Source organism: Morone saxatilis, unplaced genomic scaffold (genome assembly GCF_004916995.1).
Source record: "Morone saxatilis isolate NCDOM2014 unplaced genomic scaffold, NCSU_SB_2.0 Contig18, whole genome shotgun sequence".
NCBI lineage: Eukaryota > Metazoa > Chordata > Actinopteri > Moronidae > Morone > Morone saxatilis.
The window spans coordinates 19170194-19189869 of record NW_023339740.1 but is presented as its reverse complement, the minus strand read 5'-3'; the positions used below and the strand labels follow the sequence as shown (position 1 = coordinate 19189869).

The 19676-nt window shown below is 39.3% G+C and overlaps 2 protein-coding genes across 6 annotated transcripts in view; one reads left to right on the top strand and one right to left on the bottom strand.

Annotated features, from left to right (window-relative positions):
• Positions 1-6629, bottom strand: part of arhgap9 (Rho GTPase activating protein 9) — a 42060-nt gene extending 35431 nt beyond the window's left edge. For all 4 annotated transcript variants that reach the window (XM_035662302.1, XM_035662304.1, XM_035662305.1 and 1 more), the window contains exon 1: positions 6378-6629. The gene's annotated coding sequence lies outside the window, so the exon portion shown is untranslated. The remainder of the gene's footprint in view (positions 1-6377) is intronic.
• Positions 6630-7002: 373 nt separating this feature from the next.
• The window catches only part of mars1 (methionyl-tRNA synthetase 1), a 16574-nt gene continuing 3900 nt past the window's right edge, over positions 7003-19676 (top strand). For both annotated transcript variants that reach the window (XM_035661357.1, XM_035661356.1), the window contains exons 1-15: positions 7003-7264; positions 9272-9362; positions 9823-9901; positions 10078-10209; positions 10927-11002; positions 11266-11453; positions 12513-12622; positions 13021-13137; positions 13415-13618; positions 15022-15223; positions 15907-15981; positions 16278-16448; positions 16934-17029; positions 17807-17924; positions 18081-18294. In XM_035661357.1, coding sequence (XP_035517250.1) covers positions 7162-7264; positions 9272-9362; positions 9823-9901; positions 10078-10209; positions 10927-11002; positions 11266-11453; positions 12513-12622; positions 13021-13137; positions 13415-13618; positions 15022-15223; positions 15907-15981; positions 16278-16448; positions 16934-17029; positions 17807-17924; positions 18081-18294 — 1976 coding nt within the window. In that variant the 5' untranslated portion in view covers positions 7003-7161. The remainder of the gene's footprint in view (positions 7265-9271; positions 9363-9822; positions 9902-10077; positions 10210-10926; positions 11003-11265; positions 11454-12512; positions 12623-13020; positions 13138-13414; positions 13619-15021; positions 15224-15906; positions 15982-16277; positions 16449-16933; positions 17030-17806; positions 17925-18080; positions 18295-19676) is intronic.

The following is a 19676-nucleotide window of genomic DNA, read 5'->3' as shown; positions in this document are numbered from 1 at the left end:
TTTTTTTTTTTTTTTTGCTCCACTGATATCTGTCATGTTAGAAGATCAAACCATTGTAAGATGTGGATTTTTTCCTACTTCTCCACTTAGTAGTATTGTGGTTTTAGTGAAAATTAGGGCTATAAGTATTATAGGTATTATGATTTGTATTGAACATATGTATATATGTATAGCTAGAGCACAGAGTATACCACTTCCAAGAAATAATGGTGGTTGTTCCAGGTGTGTGCTAGAGATATCTATTCTAGCCTTGGCTGAATGTTTTAACTGGCTGTATTGTAAGTATTGTTGTTTCTCAAGGCAATATATATCAATGAGCTGTTGGAATGTTATCAAGGTGCTATGGTCAAAAATGTGATTAAAGTGCATAATCCCTTTTTGTCTTTGTTGGTGTTATTCATAGGACACACTGAGATCTGAGGGAGGTATGAAAACTTATGGTGCACTTTGGATAAAGCCATAGTGTTAAACTAGTAGTAGCGCTTACGGGCAAAGAGAGAGAGAGACTGTGAGAGGATGAATGCAAATGACAATGTATGGTGCGATGTACAATGATATAGTGGAGGGATGAGACAAGAAGATAGTGTTTGAAAGCAATTACAAATCTGGCTACAAAGCACCTAAGAAGCTTTATGGATAAATTAAGAAGAAGTTGCAATGTTGCAAGACAAGCCACTAACTGCCATGTTCAGCTCCCACTGAGAAGGTTTAAGATCGCAGGGCCTATCAAACTTCACCGCACAGCAGGACGAGAGTGGAGTGAAGGGTGTTGGTGGAAAGTTTGGTGTCATACCATATCCATATTCATTCCATACGTTTGAAGTCGAAAGAGGGCGGCTTTAATAATCATGGCTACATGGTCTTCAAAGAGAGATGAGACATGGGGAAGAGGAGTATAGTGTGAATGAGGAACTTCAAAGGGTTTTTGCGTGCACTCCCACATCCGTGTACACATAGCAAACACACACGCGCACACACACACACGTAGACTGTACTGTATTTACATATGAATGTCTATAACCAAAGGGTTCATAGGAAAATGAGAAAGAACAAGTTGCTCTACTTGATACATACTGTTCAGTAACTTTAATCATCATGAAAACAAGCAAAAAGTGTGACACTAAAGTTAACAGGACTGCTGATTTAATATCTGTGTCATCCAAACAGCTGTAATTAGTTCTTCACAGTGACATGAGCCATGCTGCCTGTGCATGATCTCTATTGTCTCTATTACAAACTAGTATCCAATGGTTTGTCTGCTAACTGGCTGTTTGAGTCCCAACTTGAAGTCAGGTAAGGTTGTGTGAGCTGAAGTATTGCGTCATGTATCCAAATCATACATTATAGGTAAAAGGAGTTGTAACACAGCAGCACATCTTAGAATAAGCACAGAAGTGACTTGAAATGTTCCTAAAATCAATGCTAAATCAAAGTTACAAGACTTTATCTAAACTATATCTGAAACAGATGTAGTTAGATTAGACCTTTAACATTCGATAATACTTACTTTTAGAATTTAGAAATAAACAACTTCATTGTGAACGCAGCTGCACCAAAAGTCAAGTGAAATGAAACATACAATACACTTTCTTCCTAAATAAGGAAAGAAATCACTTTCCTGATATAAGCAGTGACTTTGTCTATGGATGTACAGTTAAAACTACTAGTGCTGATGTCTCTCTCTCCATATGAGACACATGCCTCAAGCCAAAACAGCCTTTCATCCTCCCAAAGCCATGCATTATTGATGATCAGACCAGAGAGAGACACTGAAACACACACTGTGTATCCCAGTGTGACGACTGCCTGCCTGTGTGAACGCGTGTATGGATGCACATCTGTGTGTGCCTAAGTGTGTGTGAGTGTATGTGACTAAACAGGTGGGCTGGATCCTTTCAGTCATTAGCTGTGTAAATTGTCAGAGAACCAATCAAAAAGCAGATGATGACAGTAAAGCAGCCATTGGCTCACACTCTCTACTATCATCATGACAACAACCTCTGTGACCAACTACCATCTCCAGTGTCTCCAGTATGTGTGCTATTTGTTTCTTGTTGCACATAAAAACATTTCGTACGTGTGATGCCATCATTTCAAGCGTTTGCTGACGCAATACTTGTGTTTACAATGAACCCTGCAGCCTTCATCGACACATAGCAAACTTCTTCAGAGAGTTTGCTTGTAGAATATTCAAGTTCTCATTTCCCCCATTTCAATAGAAACAACAACCAGACAGACCAGTGTTTCCTAGTAAGGCAAAGTAGTGCAGGATTGCTTAGGGGCCATTTTAAACTCTTGAAAGAATTAATTCAAGCGTCACATTTTTAATTAGCCTATGCATGTTATGGAAAAAATGGAAGGTGAAAAATACACTGCTGCTTCTAGTTAAATCACAATAAGCTTATTTCAGCAAGAGGAATAAGCTTGTGAAAAATGCTTCTTATTTCAATAAGCAGCTTTTCTTATGTATTAGAAATACAGCATAAAATTATTATCACCATAGCATTGAGGTATATATCAGACCATTTAATGACATGATTTTGCTCCTGGTGAATTTATTAATATTACAGCACAAGAACGGGGGCTGTTCTATGCAAATAAATGGTCCTAAGCCTAAAAATATTCAATTTACAATGATGAAAAACACAGAGAGAATCTGCTGATTTTAGAAGTTAGAACAGGTGAATGGTGAAAAATGTGAAAAATTACTTATAAGATTCACTGATAATCAAAAATCAGCTAAATGTTTGAACACTAATAAGAAATATTCATTATTTTTAGATTTTGCTCTTTATGTCCTAATCAAAAGAAGTAAAACTATACTGTAACACTGCAGAGTTGTCCAACTACATTGATTTATTTCCTTGGTAAAGACTATTTCAAGACTGAAAATCAGACTAAAGTTGCCAAGTTGCCCGAATTGATTTTTGCATTGATTTCTGTCTTCAGCAGTCAAACAGAATAAGAAATGTTTTATTTGTTATTCTATGTGATATAAACAAAAATAATCATATTTTATTCACACAGGTGATGTTTGAACAACGTTGTGAATATCGCTGCTAAAGTTCATAAAGTATCAATTCATCTTTCACCACATTCCCACAATATTCTTCAATTGAAGAAAATAAAATGTCATAGAGAAGTCAAGAATGATCTTTAGAGAGTAACAAAATAAACCTTCACTCTCTGACGGGGCTCATGGGTTGTTGCTGAGCCTGTGGGAATGTGCGGTACATTGATGTTTCTAATGAAGAGCGCTGAGCTCCATTGATCCACCAGGGATGAGAGTGAGCTGTCAAAAGCTATCAGGCAAGTCAAAGACCCACTTTCAGCCCTGTGCAGCTGAAGTGAGCACGATACTGTTGGGGCACAAGGAAGAGCAGCTAAACCTCCCAAGGCAAATGCTACAGTGAAGAGGCACACACGCAGTCACAGCTTTGATGCCTTCACGGGGTTAAAGGGGTTATTTGTTCAATAAAGAAATATTACACAAATAACAAGGGGTTAGGATGTGTCAGACATTAGAGCAGTGTTTACCCATGCTGCCTTCAGGTCTGTTTGGTGCCACTGTCTAAGAACAACTTTCCATTTTATTAACAGGATATGTGTAGGCAGACTGGGGCTGATTAGTTTCATTTTTAGACTACATGCTTAGTCTATAAAATGTCAAAAGCAGTGAAGAATGTCCATCACGAGAGCCAAAAGTGGTGTCTTCAAATGTCTTTAAAAGTCGAAAACCCAAAGATATCCAGTTTGCAATCATATATGATAAAGAGACAAAGTCCCATCTGAGGAGTTAAAAACAGAGAATGTGCAGCATTTTTCCCTACTTCTATGGAAAAATGGTCAAAATCGAATATCCAAATAAAAAAAAGCACGTCCACTTATCAAATATGAGTGTTGTTTCATCAAGTTCGGTTGTTCATAGTGCTGTACTTACAGTATGCATAATACAAGCTAGTGAAAGCACAAATCATTGCATAGATACTGAGAGTAAATGCAGGATTAAACTGGATTAAAACAGAGCACAGATGTGAATGTAGGTGGAGCTACAGTAATGTACAGTAGGGTGCTTTCATATAACAATGCAGTTTAGTATAGAGTAAATAAGAGACACGTATATTAATGACTACACCAGTATCATTTAACTATGTACTGTATGTATACTGGTCACTAACTGCATCTGAGTGCATTCATATTGCTTAACTACCCATTGGTAATAACACATTGATCCATCAACACAGAAACTCACAGTTGTTAGACATTACTGTACAAGATTCGGCTTTAAGAATGCCATAGTTTAGCATCTCAATTTTGGGATCCTCAGGATGTACATTCAGTGTAATTTACCCTGAGGGATATAAATAGAGTGGACAAACTATAAATATATAACTCAGTATAACCCAGTACAATTCAACAGCACTATAAAATGCAGCCTCTGAAATGACCAGAAAGTTTTAAATCACCACGTCTTTAAAACAGCTTCAAACTAAAAATGGTTATTATAAACTTAATGAAGGTAGGATTTATTTTGCAGAGCCTATTAAACTGCATTAGTTTAAGTGTAAAACAAACTGAGTTAACATACTGATATTTTTGATGTAGTGAATAAAAATGTTTTAAATATATTATCATTTTTATATAATCTGTTTGAGGCTCCCACTTGCTCTTGAAGGTATGTCACAAAACATTTTGGGGTCACAGGATAGAAGCTTAAGACACCCCAGAAAGACCAGATTTAATTTACAGAAGGTTTAGAATTATGATAAGTCAATCACGACTACACAACCTTCAACAAACCAATGTGATCTGATGAGACAAACCAGTACCACAAACACAAATGTCAATCTGTCAGCTGTAGGATTGTTGTGAAGGGCCTGGACTGCATGCAGAGACACAGTTGTGTTGTGGCTGTCACCTGCTACGTACAGTACAAAGCCGATGAGGTTTTAGTGGACCTTGTGTTTTCCTATTGTATGATTTTGCTTCACAGTTGATAGCATCCATGCAAGCACACCAACATCTCACACTCAACCACAGACTTGCTCAAATATCCCAAAGAAGCAAAATAATCTGTCTAGTAAAGAAAAAAAACACCATCTAAAACACTTCATTCTCTCAATCTGTCTTTGACACAACAGTGAAGCACACTAGCAATTACACTGGACTTGTAACCCCCTTGCTAATACTGCACATGGTACAAGGCACTTTTAATCAGTCAATGTTGCAACTGGAGAATAATCTTTCAGGCCCGTGTCGTCACAGGCTGGCGAAAAGGGGAGCAAATCTCCTGCTTTGCATGGACTTAAGAAAGATTATGAAACAGCAAAAATGCAATGCGTCAGTCAAACTGTTTCCATTGCACCCTGTGGTTAACCCGTCCATATACTTTCTGTGAAGCATGTAAGGGCTAAAACATGCTCGCAGCAGCATGCAAATATTTCCACATGAAAAGAGGTTTGTCATATGTAAAGTGTTGAGATTAGCATTCTTATCGGTGTGACATTTAATGACCGGGAAATAGAGATATCCAAAAATAGGGTCATGGAGTCAGCACTTTTGTAGGGATGACACATGTAGGAATGCATGAGGTGTACAGAAATTACAAGAAAAAAGTAAAAGAAAGTGTGCGTGCATGTGTATGTGTGTGTGCGCCTGTGTGTGTGCCTGTGTGTGAATGGGGAGGGGCTCAACAGGAAAAGTTGGCCCTTTGTGGTTCAGCAGATGTGACAGTGTAAAACAACATGTGGTTTGAGACTATGATATGGAAAAATAAGTTGTTTTGGAAAAAGTAGACAGGTTATTTTAGTAAATGTATTTTAGTATCATGTATGGCCTATTTTTGGAAGCAGGACTTCCAAATGCTAAACATTAGAGTTGCAAAACTGGTCTACAACTTTTTTTGCACAAACTGTACAGTAGATATACAGAAGTCCATTGTAATGTATCTAGTGAGTCAATCGGCTTTAAAATGAATTAGTCCAAAATGCATTTTTCAAAATAAAAAAGGACAACTGAAGCCACAAGATAATCTTAGTCACACTGACTTCTGTCATTACAATGAATAAATCTGAGTTAGAATAAGTTTGCGTGAGAAAAAAAGAGAGATGTTTAAACCTGCAGTCACATGTGGCAGGTGAAACAATATTATCTAACAACTTGTAAAAGTAAAATCTAGTTTATAATTCAGTGTGCGACGTTTTAGATTTAATAATACAACAGCAGATAAAAAAAAAGCCGATGAACAGAAAAGCGTACATACATTTCAACACATTTCCTGCAATGAGGAAATATTCCACAGCAGAAAAATAAGATTTCTGACTAAACAATTCAGCAACAATCACATCTTTGCATTCGAGGGACACAACATCACTCACCTCTCAGCGACGTGATGACAGCTCAGTTGGGTTTTTGGGGGTGAACTGCAAAGAGAGAGAGAGAAAGAAAGCGAGAGAGAGGAGAGAGAGATAGCAGGAGTTGCGTCTAATCTCGTGGGAAAGAATAAAAAAATATTGATGACTTCACATAATTCAGGTAACGGAAGCACACAGAACAACTCCGCCGTGCACTTTTGCAAATTATCAGTCATACGTGTTCACTAAGTTGCCTGGTGCAGCCCGTGAAGATACATCCTCCTGGCGCTTTAAGTGGATGTAAAAAAAAAAAAAAAAAAAAAAGCTTTCGCAGTGTGGTTTTGCTGGTTTGAGATTGGCTACAACCGCCCGATTAACTTTGACACAGAGCCAATAAGATCACTGAACAACCGGCGCTGTGGTGCGCTCCTGTACTCACCGGAGGTCCCCTGGTGCCTGGTGCACACAGCGAGAGACGCATCCCGCCCGGCGGTGCTACGGTGGAGACAAAAACAAGCAAACCCTTGCGGACGTCGAACGTTACGCTGTGGGAGATAGTTCACGGGAGATGTAGTCCATTTGACAGCCCGCTACCGTTACTGTGAACGACGCAGACGCCGCGTAAAAACTACACGTCCGCCATTTGTAAAAGAGCTAAGCACTGCTTGCATCAGCGTGTGGACGGCACTCACTGGCAAAGTTTATATCAGCAGCTGGGTTACTTGTCTTGTTTTAAAGTAAAAAAACAACAACATATATATTTATATTGACACCGTTAAAGCCAGTCGGAGTAGCTACCAGCGGCCAGATGAAGCTCTTCGTAAGTGAAGGCAACCCGCATTGCCTGAAGGTGTTAGCTGCGTTAGGAGTGACTGGAGTTCAGTGCGACGTTCAGTATGTCAACCACGAAGGTAAGAAAAGCGTGGTTAGCTCACACATTAGTCTGTGAGTCTACCTTTAATAATGGGGAGTATTAACAGCTGCTGTTGGTTGAAAGCAGCAGTGGCTCGTCATTTATGTACGTGTGGTTTTGTGGAGTTACAGTCTGTGGTGTAACGTTAACTAACACGGTTGTAACTGTGATATCAAACCAAGTGTTGTCAGTCCTGTTGAAGTGAGAGCTGTCTGTCAGTGTCAGTCACTGATGAATGGAGAGAACAGTCCACCTGTGTCTGAGAAGCAGCTAGAAACCTCTTACCGCACATCACTGCTTTGTTGGTCTTGTTTCAGTACTGTTTGTTTGTGTAGCCTTTGTGTAGCAGTGTGCAGCTTCAGGTGTCAGTACAGTAAACCTCTCTAATGTCTAACATTACAACTTTAATGCCTGCAACAGTCTGGGACTTGGATTGGAAAGCTGTATTACAGACACAATCAAATATCTTGTTATACCGTATTTAAAAAGGAAAAAAAATTGTCAGTGTTTGGGGAAAGCATTTGTTACTGGTGTCAGGCTGCACCTACTAAAAAAACCTTGATAGATAATGAAGGACCTGAAAACTTGAGAAGGAGAGGAGAGGAGAGGAGGCCAACATGGCCACAATCCAGGTTTGAATTATACCAATCTCTTCTGTTACCTGTATTGACAGTGACACAAGTCTGTCTGTATGTTGATCCATATTAATTTCAGCCAAACAACTCATCCCTCCTCAGGATCGGGGGCAATTAATGGTCACAATAGGCTGTTTTAATACAAGTGGTCCACAATGAGTTTAACATGGTAGTATTGGTGCTTCTCACCCTTTTTGTTGTCAAGGACCCCCAATTGATCCACAACAACCACAGGCCATTGATAGTATACTGACAGACCCATATTTGATAAGATGTAGTTTTGCCATCACTGTCTACACTAGAGATTGGCAGATTAACAGTGAAGAGTGTAAAACCTGTGATTAAATTAGTCATATAGATTCTCTCACTGGGCTAACTTGACAGTGAAATGATAGTGAAATTAAAATATCCCCCCGTAACCCCTTCAAATACCCCTGGGTTGTTGAGAACCACTGGGACATCATCTAGATGCTGCTGTGCAAAGGAATCAGATTCTAATTACATGGTAATATAGCCCAGCTTCGGGCGTATGGTCTGGTTGTCTCAGACATGTGAGAGTGGCTTCAGAATCAGAATCAGAATCAGAAATACTTTAATAATCCCAGGGGGAAATTACTTAATTCAACTTCACTCCTAGTCCCAGATGTGTGCTAGTCCTCCTTGGGATTTGGACCACAGAGATGGATAATCAGGGCCGCCTGTGATGCAGCCACAGTGTATGAATGAAGTGGACTGAACTAAGAATACATTATGTATATAAACAGCATTATTGGTGTTGAAGTATACTGTATCATATGTAGTATATAACGGTTTTTGTTATCTATCAATTGATTCATTCCACAAGTCTAAAATATTGAACATTTATTAAAGTTACAATAATACTAATTGTTAATGTTACTCCTGCTGCATTGAATCTTATCAAATGATATTGTCCAAGTCAAGACATCAGTAATACTGTATTACCAGAATCCCCTCATCTGCTCTGACTTCTGATAAATTACAGATTAAGAAGATCAGATCCTTGACCTTCCGCATGACCTTTGTGTTCTTCATAAACCTTTCTAGTAACTTCACTGATAAGTATTGAGGCTGAGAATTTGATCGCAGGATTGCCCTTGATGCACTTGATGATTCTTGTGTTATTAGTTCTCCATGCAGTGTTTAACTCTCATATAATCTCTTCCCAGGACGTGTTGAAGTGAATTTGATCCAACAGATTTCTCTCTCTCTCTCTCTAAAGATTAGAAGGAGGTTTTATAGTCTGAATTAACATGTTCAACCAGCTGAAGAATCTAGTCCAACCAGTCATAGAAACATACTCATCTGCATAACAATATTGTCTGCTAACAAACATTTTCGATTTTATCCAGAGAGAGTGGTGCCCTTCCTTAGCCGTCCAACCTTGCCAGCCCTGCTCCTGCCTAGTGGACTGCACCTTTTCAGCTCCAATGCCATCTGCCGGTCAGTACATTATAGTCCAATCCTGCTTGGTCGTTTATGAATGCCAATGCCAGGTTGGCAGGGATGTGGAGGCTATTAATCAATGCTTCTAAGTAACTTGTCAGATATTCCAAATCCTAAAGGGCCCTTTCAGCAACAGAAATATATTTTCACATATCTCAATATGTAGTCATGGCAATAGCTTTGGCTGTAACTTCTCAGGTTTTCTTAATTGTATTGGTATGGCAGCAGACATTTCTGAGATAGATATCTTCCAAAATAAAACAGGTGAGTGAAATGTGCTTTTGTTTGACAATGATTACATTGCAGTACAATTTTGAGGCACAATGTAACTAACTCTTGAAAGACGGAGCTCATTTTTTTAGGTATGTTTGTTTGGCACCTCAGAGGAAATTTCTTTTGAAAGCCAATAAGCTATTTGACAGGTCTTCCTTCTGTTTCTCACTTTTTGACATATTAGATACCTATTTGAAGTAAGTGGAAAAGACTCCAGTGAACTTTGCAATCAGTGGCTTGAATGGGAAGCCACAGATCTTCAGGTAAGCACAACATAAAACACATTTTGCTGGTGATGTATTGTACAAAACACTAAACCTGAACCAATCTTTCTGCATGCCCTGTAGCAGCAGGAAGGAAATGAACTGTTCAACCTCCGTCATGCTCTAATGTCATTCAGTCAATTCTAATTAATTTCTGTTTTGTCTTATTTGTGCAGCCTGCACTGCTACAGGCCCTTCACATGGCAGTGCTACAGGGAAAGGCATCAGAGGTGTCCAAGGTCCTCCAGGGGCCCCTAAACTACTTGGACCAAAGCTTGAGCAAGGGGAACACGCCATATTTAACTGGGGTACATTTTGCATCTCTTCTTAGTCGCTACTGCACTTGCTATTTTCCAATACCCACGTAGTTGCCATGTATAGTATGAACACATTAAGAAGATAAAGACAAACACACTTGATGATATATGATCAAGTCAAAAGTTCATGGTGCCTCTCTGGAAGCTCAGCTGAGCTTAACTGAGCGTCTCCGCTGTGCCAGATCAGGCTCCTCCGGCAACATTTTTTTTTCTGTCTTTCTTCAGCTGCTGATGCTGAGCTAGTGATGCATTTTTAAGTTAAAACAATTTATCTGGGGATGAGGTCCCTTATGTTGCAGATGTGCCTGAGTGTGGGTGGGTGGATTGGGTGGGGGGGGGTCTGTCTCTGTGCTATTTGCAGCCCCGTGGCAATGAGTCATCTGAGTGTCATATATTTCATGTGTACAGAAATGTGTTTTGTTAGGTCTCTTGGTGATTGACATGACTGGGAGGAACACTGTGTCTAGCTTAACAGAGATTGTGGTTTTCACACACAGTGATACATATAGTCCAGGTTTTATATAGTCTTCCTTATGGTTGTTCTGTATGCAGAATTTGCACAGGGGGTCGGGTCTGCATTGTTTAGGGCTTTCAAAACAATAAGCATTTAACTTTTTAGTGAGGTGACAGTAAAGGACACATAGCAAGAAATGTTGCGTGTTAATTGCTTTAAAAAAATAATGTTCATTAAACTGTGCTGTGTTTCAGGAAGCTGTTTCAGTTGCTGATGTTGTTTTGTGGGCTGCGTTGTACCCCATTTTATCTGACTCTTCACTAGCATTGGGTAAATACTAATAAACTTTGAAATTCTTCGTTATTCGTTTTTGGCCATACATAAATTGTCTATTCATGAACTAACATTTTTTTTTAATAGCGTAACTTCTTCTCTATTTTCATTTAATTATTCCATTTTCTTTTTCTTTTACTTACCTTTCACCTTTTATTTTAAAATATTTATTTACAATACACTCTCTCTCTCTCTCTCCCTCTCTCCCTGCCTGCCTCCCTCCCTCCCTCTTTTCCAATCGCCTTTGCTTTCCATTTCAGGTGAATGCAAGTCTGTGAAGACTTGGTTTGACCGTGGGGCTGCTGTTATGTGCAGTTTCCAGTCTGCTGCTCAGAAAGTGCTGCAGGGAAAAGGCCTGCAGGGCATGAAGAGCTACATGCAGAGGCAGCCTGCCCCTCAGAGCAGCCAGTGCAGAGACACACAACCATGCAACAGCAGCCCTGCTGAGGTATCAGCCAGATCATCAGGATAACTATTAGACTTAAAGCTTTCTTACTGAACAAAAAGCATTCAGAGGTGCTTCAGTGCCTAACTACACTTGTGCTTATGCCTCAGGAAACATGTACGTGTACATGTAAGGTTTCCAAGAAAATGTATAGTCTTTTTATTTTTATAATGCAAATAACTCCTGTTGGGTTACATGTATTGTCACAGGTTTCCTTTCCCACATTTTCTATATTCACCGTAACTTTTTCACTTGGGAAGAAAGTTAAAGCACTCAAAGGGTTGCAAGGCTCAAATTTCACCTCACTTAGACTAAGCAGGGCTCTCTTGTAAAGCAGACGCAGTCTCCGTGTGAGAGTTAACTTGGCTCTATGAAATCTAAATTAACACCCGTGTTAGGATATACTGTAGAACATGCAGCGTGTAGAGGTTACATCACTATTTTCTTTATCCTCTATTTCTTTCTTGTGTGAGGATTTCAACAGGTGCCAGTCAAATATAGAAGCACCAGTTACGACACTGTGTAAGAGGAAGTTGCACAGTGTGCGTATCTCAGACTGCTAAATACTTTAGCTTCGGGGTTAGAGGTCAAAAGGACAGGGGAAAAAGGTTGAAGACTGAACGGTTGAGTGTATTTCTTCGTCTTTTTGATCCAGAAGTTTAGAGAGAGGAGGGTCCTTGATAAGGACTCCCTTGCTAGAAAGGGATCACGTTAAAAGAAATATCACTTACTGTATAGTATCAAAAAGAATCACACTTTATACAGTGTATACAATGTGATTCTTTTGACAGGTCATTATAGCTTTGAGAACTTGAGCAACTCTCTTGCTTGCTAACATCATGTTGAAATTGAGGTAATTGTGATGTTAAGTTCAGTCATTCTGAGTTTTCAAAAGGCAGTTCATTATGAATAGTAGTTTTATCATTTCACTACCATTTCAAATTTTTGTCCCCAGTAATTCTATTTAATTAATTAAATGTAATATAACAACAGGATTAAAATACAAATATGTACTTGGGGAGATCACCAACCTAATAATTCTCTATATCTCTGTTTGTTAAGGGCGAGGAAGGTGAACGTGTGGTTTCAGAAGAGGAGATGGAGGCAGCTGCTCTCACCTGGAGTAAAGGTTTAAATGCCTGCCCATTGGCTACAAACAGACAACACCCCATGTAAGTGATTAAAAGTGCGGTTTCCCATTCTAGACAATGAGGAGTTGCTTGCAGTTCTCAGGCACTGTTTCAGGCATAAAGCGGTTTTAAATTCATATAATATTTAATTCATTGCATTGTACACATTTCCTCCTGGACATCTCATCAGGCTCACAGATCTGTTACTGTTTTAAGGCCTGTACTTAGTGGCTTGCAGTCTGTGTATATTGAAGTTTAACATGTTATATGATGTTGTGGGGATCACATCACCTAAGATCATCTTTCTGTGGGACAATCCCACTAACTTACCCAGCATCTGTCATGTGCAGTAAAGCAACCTAATTTTCTAAACTCCAACAGCAGAGAGGGGAGAGGAGTTATGAGGGATTCAGATTTGAACTCAGATCTGTTTTTTCCAGTTTGCCACAGGAGGGAAAGCGAAACTTGCTTGTGACCAGTGCCTTGCCTTATGTCAACAACGTCCCCCACCTGGGCAACATCATTGGCTGTGTCCTCAGCGCTGATGTCTTTAGCAGGTAGGAATTCAGTCTGTCTACAAAGGTGCTAACAAAATGCTGATGATCATGCACATAATATTGACCTCTATGTGCATATATAATGTAGATTACAGGCATATCATGATATCCTGCTTTTCCTGCTTTTCCTTCTTGTCCTTCACTCAATAACTCCCCAACATCATCTTTCTTTCTTCAATTATTTTTTCTTCTCTACATATGTCTCTCTCGCTTGCCATCCCTCCCACCAAGTGTCTCATGTCTTACTGTGCTGACTCCATGCGTCTCCTCCTCTAAGGTACGGCCGTCTGCGAGGATGGAACATACTGTTTGTGTGTGGCACAGATGAGTATGGCACAGCCACAGAGAACAAGGCCAGAGAGGAGGGTCTGACGCCACAGCAGATCTGCGACAAGTACCATGCCATTCACTCCAGCATCTACAAGTGGTTCCAGATTGACTTTGACTTTTTTGGCAGAACCACCACCGAGAAGCAGACGGAGTAAGTGGATGCAGGGAAGATTGTTGTGGCTATGGTTAGATGTGGTTCTGATGCTTTTTGGCTTTGGTATGAAAGGGCATGTTTCCATACGATTACTATACAATTACGTAACATAGGATTACTATAATCTTTCAGTAGATACTGGTGTGGATGTCTAGCCCTCTCAAGCATACATTCGACTTAATCTCAGAGATTACTGAGCATGATTGTAGAATGTAAGTTATTGCTTACATTTCCAGGGTTTACCAAATAAAAAAAGAATCCTACCATTATAATTCTTAAGCAGCAGTGTCTGGAACTACTGTCATCACATGTGACACCTGTCACTTATGAATTAGAATTAGTCAAACACTGGCACAGCACACAACTAAGATGAAGGTTATGTGTAAAAGTAGATTTATACAGTCAGGTGAGGTTCCACTTTATTGTAATATAGTAATGTATTTACTCAAGAAACAGTATCACTTCTGACAACCTTTTAAAAAGTCAGCTGAAAGGAAAGGTATTGGCGTCAGTCTATGAAAAATAAAGTGGATGTTCTATAGTAGAGTTATCAATTTTATAATATTGAGGAGATCTAAGTGTGGGGATGAAATAAATTCCTTCAGAGTTATTGATTGTTGCTCTGAGGAATTACTGAAACAAAGAAAAGCAATGGAGTGGAAGGGATTTCTTCACTTGTCAGTGTGTCTTTGGATCAGGTGTCGGCTAATTTTTTGTTTGTATAAGTGGTTAAATAAGGCATGGAAAGACTGGTTCTTGGTGTGTTTTACCTACTTACATGTTGAAATGGATACGCAAAGAGATGCACTTTTCTTCAGTAAAGAAGAGACTTAAATTCTTGAGCTTGTACATAGAAAAGGATTACGAAGATAAAAACTCTTGTTTTGCAGCACTTGCTTTGAGAGTGAACAGCATAAAAGGCATCAAACACCATGCACCAGAACTGTGTGCTTTGAAAAATGAAAACGGCCCACAGATTAAAGACTTTTGATTTGCTTCATGAAAAGTGTTTTGGATGTTAGGTCTTACATTTTAGATTTAAAATTCACCACCAAAGGTTAAAGTCAGCTGTTTAGAACTGTTTTACTTCATGTTTTTCTTAACAAATCAATAACCCAAATTTTCTTTCTTCTTTTTCCTAGTATATTGCTCAATTTTCTAAATTGCTATATTGATCCATAAAGTTTACATCATTTTCTAGCCAACAGGGAAGATCAGTATAAATCTGATTTGGAAAACAAAAATGAAGTCAGGGTGTAATGACTCATTACTTCCCACATAACACAGTCGTCATAATCAGTGTGTTCATGCACCTTCACACAAAGAATTTTCTCCTTGCATCCCAAGCACAACCCCCAAAATATCATTAATCCATCTTTGTCCTCTTGTTATTCCTTCAGGATAGCCCAGAATATTTTCTGGCGACTCCACAAGCATGATTTTCTAGTGGAAGACACAGTGGAGCAACTGCGTTGTGAAAACTGCCAGCGCTTCCTTGCAGACCGCTTCGTAGAAGGCACCTGTCCCCACTGCAGCTACCCAGAAGCTCGTGGTGACCAGTGTGACAAGTGTGGGCGGCTCATCAATGCTGTGGAGCTCAGGGTGAGTTGGGAGGAGCATGTTGATGATAAAAGGCAAGAGTAGGATGATCATGAGGAATCTCTGCTGATTATTGACATTAATTGACTATTAGAAAGAGAATGATAGCAGGGCAAATTGCCATACCATTTTTATTCTTCTATGTTAATCTATATTGAAGGCAAAAACATGTTCCGATACTAATTGGCTTTCCATTTTCTACTTTGCCTTACTTGCCGTTTTTACATCCACGTCAGTTAGTGACTTCCTACATATCCCAGAATGAGTTTCAAGAGTCTCTGGAGAACAAGGGTGACATAGGAGTAGAAGTATATAGATAACTGGACAACTATTTGTTTTTAGGCTGAGGCTTATAATGCCAGCTGCACCACATATTTGAAATTAATCATTAACTGAAGCAGCAGTACATATATGATCTTTTTGGGCTGCTGTGCCTCTTGAACTATATATATTTTCCTCTTTTTGCAGAACTGTGAATCTAGAAATACAGACTTCCTCTTTTAGAAGAGAGGCTGACACTACAACCTTTAATTTACTGTTATGGTAGTATTGTTGCTGCACTGGAACTTTAAAATGTTCTGCATTCATAGATGAAAAAAATATCCTATAAATTGCAATTTCAGGTAAAAATCATGTTACATTTATCCTAACCAGTGTTGATCATTGTTAATGGCTGTCCCCTCCAGGAACCACAGTGTAAGGTCTGCAGGCAGACTCCAGTCATCCGCTCCTCCAAACATCTTTTCCTGGACCTGCCAAAGGTATGTTTTCACACTGCATTGTAATGGGCTGGGTTGCCCATCCTATAGTTTAGACTGATTTTTTTATTTTATTTTATTTTTTTTATTATTTTTTTTACTAAGGGGATCGAGACAGAGTTGGCCAATTGAGAAAGTACAAGTATCAAGTGTAAAGTACAATTCAGAGTCAGATAGCTTGTGGAAGGCAGTTAACCTTGTGGTAATTAGTATTATATAAAGGGTTTTACTCACTCTAGAGCAGTAGTTTAGAGTTAAGAAATTCAGTTGTTTTCATTCTTCTTCTTTCTGTCATGCAGCTTGAGGCTCAGTTGGAGCAGTGGCTGGACAAGTCAACCAGCACAGGAGACTGGACAGCAAATGCCAAACAGATCACTCGCTCCTGGCTGAGAGATGGACTCAAACCTCGCTGCATCACCAGGGACCTGAAGTGGGGAACACCAGTACCTCACCCTGACTTTAAAGAGAAGGTCTGCTATTGTCGGCTAAAAATTTCACATAAGAAATCTTGCTATTTGATATTATAGTTTATTATACAGTAGAAACGATTCACACACCACTCGTTTGTTTTCTCTTATTGAAGCATAATAAAGCTCTACTGCTGAGCTAAATTACCTTGCTGTGAAGATAATGAATACAAACACTTAATGTCTAAGGTCAGGTTTCTAATTAAACATTGAAAATGACTGTGCACTTCATTAACTGTTTACAAATGCTGCTGTGACTGATGATACTGCAGTGCTCTTTAATAGCACACTGGTTCTTCACTGGGAGGTGTGGCATGTCTAAACATGTTGCAACGCTGACCAAAACTTTGGAAATTGACAATGACCTGGATACAAATATTGATTACAATCGCAGAGGGGACTTAAGTCAAATCACATGATCCAGAATTAATTTCTGTAACACAAATTAAAAAATGTGCATCCTGTGTCACTCTGTGCTATCTCTGCAGGTGTTCTACGTGTGGTTTGACGCCCCCATTGGTTATCTGTCCATTACTGCCAACTACACTGACAAATGGGAACAGTGGTGGAAGAATCCTCATCAGGTAATCCACCCCAAAACACACATGTTGTCAGAATTTATGAGCCGAGCAGGGTACTGGTGCACGAGCTTGGCACAGATTTAGTCCTCTTTACAACACAGAATGGGTCTGATTGCTTTTTTCATTGCCCCATCTGGTCTTTTGCACTCTCCATTTGAACACAGTGTAATTCCTAGCCCCATATAACCCTAATGTGAAACAGATGAAGACATAACCTCTTTGATGATGATTAAAATGCACATTCCGTTTTGTACCCACAGCTACAATGTGCACACAGGATAATGTATCTCCACTTCTTGAAACGTCCACTCTGAGATAAATGTTGGAATGATCAGTCTACCAAAGGCTTTCTTGATTGTTGTCGTCAGCTTTACTTAGAAATAGGGAACTATTTGACAATCTGTGTGCGCCTACAGTATGCGATGATATTTTAAGCTTTCACGCCACTCAGGTTTTCACACATACAGTAGCAAGTGTTGAGCTGGAAACGTAGCTAGCTTGTTCATTTATATGTGGACTTTATTTAACTGAGTTCTTTAAAAAGAAGTCTTATAGATAAAAAATCTAAGATATCTTCTTCATACTCACTGACTCATTCATCTCATCTCCATCTAAAACCCCAGGATTGAGCTCCTGTTATGTGTGTGTGATGGCCTGTATTTGCACAGAGGGAGAGATGGGGGTTGGGGAGAGCTGATAAGTCCTCTTTGAACTGGATGATCTCATGATGATCTAATATGATGTCATCCTAACAGTGCAGTGTTGTGTCTTTGCCACCAGGTGGAGTTGTACAACTTCATGGCCAAAGACAATGTGCCATTCCACAGTGTGGTGTTTCCCTGCTCCCTACTGGGAGCTCAGGACAACTACACTTTGGTCAACCACCTCGTTGCCACGGGTAAGACTGAATGATTTCACCCGTTGATTGATCATTTATATGTTTTATCATTAAAACACTGTAATGACACATTAACTCTGGCAGTTATGCAACACGATCATTAATGGAAATTAAGGTTTAGCTTTGACAGTAACTTGTGCTGTAACTTCCCCATAGAATATCTGAATTACGAGGACACTAAGTTCTCCAAGAGCCGAGGAGTGGGTGTGTTTGGAGACATGGCCAAGGACACGGGCATCCCGTCTGATGTGTGGCGATTCTACCTCCTGTATGTGCGTCCAGAGGGACAGGATTCAGCCTTCTCCTGGGCTGACATGGCTACAAAGAACAACTCTGAGCTGCTCAACAACTTGGGCAACTTTATCAACAGGTTTGTAATAGTCACATGTTATAAAATGAATTCCTGCTCTCTACATGTGGTCAGCAAATAGTAAAATTTACTGAGAAATGTCAGAATTCAAACTTCCCCAGTGACCCTAACAAGGTAACCTGCACCAATCTCGTCATGATATTTGTTCCCTGCCATCTGACTTTGGGACACTTTCTGTTACTGTTTGTTTTTCTATTTGAATTGTTTTGATCAGTCACCAGTGAAATAAAAAATGGGGCAATCCACCTCAAGTTGCTCACATTTTGTAGCTAATAAGTTTCACTCAAAAAGCAAATGTGCAACAAAATTGTCATCCAGTCCAATTAACAACTAAGTTTTCAGATTGTTGTACTCATTGAAAAAAAGTCTGTTAGAGCAGTAACTATTATAAGAGGCTCACCCTAGTTTTCTAAATTTGTTTGGGATGGTGTAATTTAGCCCCAATTACATTGCCTCAAATGATTTTTAAAAGATCAGGGTTAAATCCCACATCAAAGATTTTTCTCAGTAGCTTTTTTTCAAAGTACCTTGATCTTCAAAATTGGTCTCGGGCAGCAACGTTGATGCTTAATTGGTTCAAAAATATGTTGTAGATTGCATCCAGCCTAAGGTGTTGGAGGTAGAAAATATTCTGCTTCAGAAAAGAAATTCTGTCCTTGCCTGGATCCAGTTACTGAATCACTACATCATTAGCGACAGCGTGTCCATCTTATGCCACTTTTTCAAATTCATCAGCGATTCTGGGGTGTGGTGTTCCAGCTAATTGCTGTTCAGCTGAAACATAAACTGTTGAGAATTCACAAATAATCAGCTTGACTAACCAAAATGGATAAATCCCTACTTTATATTTACCAGCAGCAAATACTACTTTATTGATTAGGATGATTCAATTATTTTTTTATAGTAAGAAAATTGCTCCTTATTTTCCCAGGATGAATAAAAACCTCAGGGCTTGGCAGTTACACTATTCAAAAGACTAAAACAAATTAAGAATACAGGTCACACAAAGTTCATGCTCACACATCAGGATCACAGTTCATTGTAAATTTGACAGTCATGTCAAAGCATTTTGGTTTGTCAGACCTTCCTTCAGGGCCTAAGAAATGTGTAAAATATAGAACGGTCTGTTGCATCAGACATGACAAAAAACCTTCTCACTATGAACATCCCCTGATGTACACATAAAACTCATTTAAAAATGACTGACTCCAGCTACAATATTGAGGCAATGAAGGAGCTGTGAAGATGCTAAATGCAGCACACTGTTAGTTTACACCAGCAGAGCACTGTATTACATGTGGCAACAAAATCTATAATTTATAAACAATTAGCAAGTCAAGTAACATGCCCTTCTCTCATTTTGCTCTCTCTCTCTCTCTCTC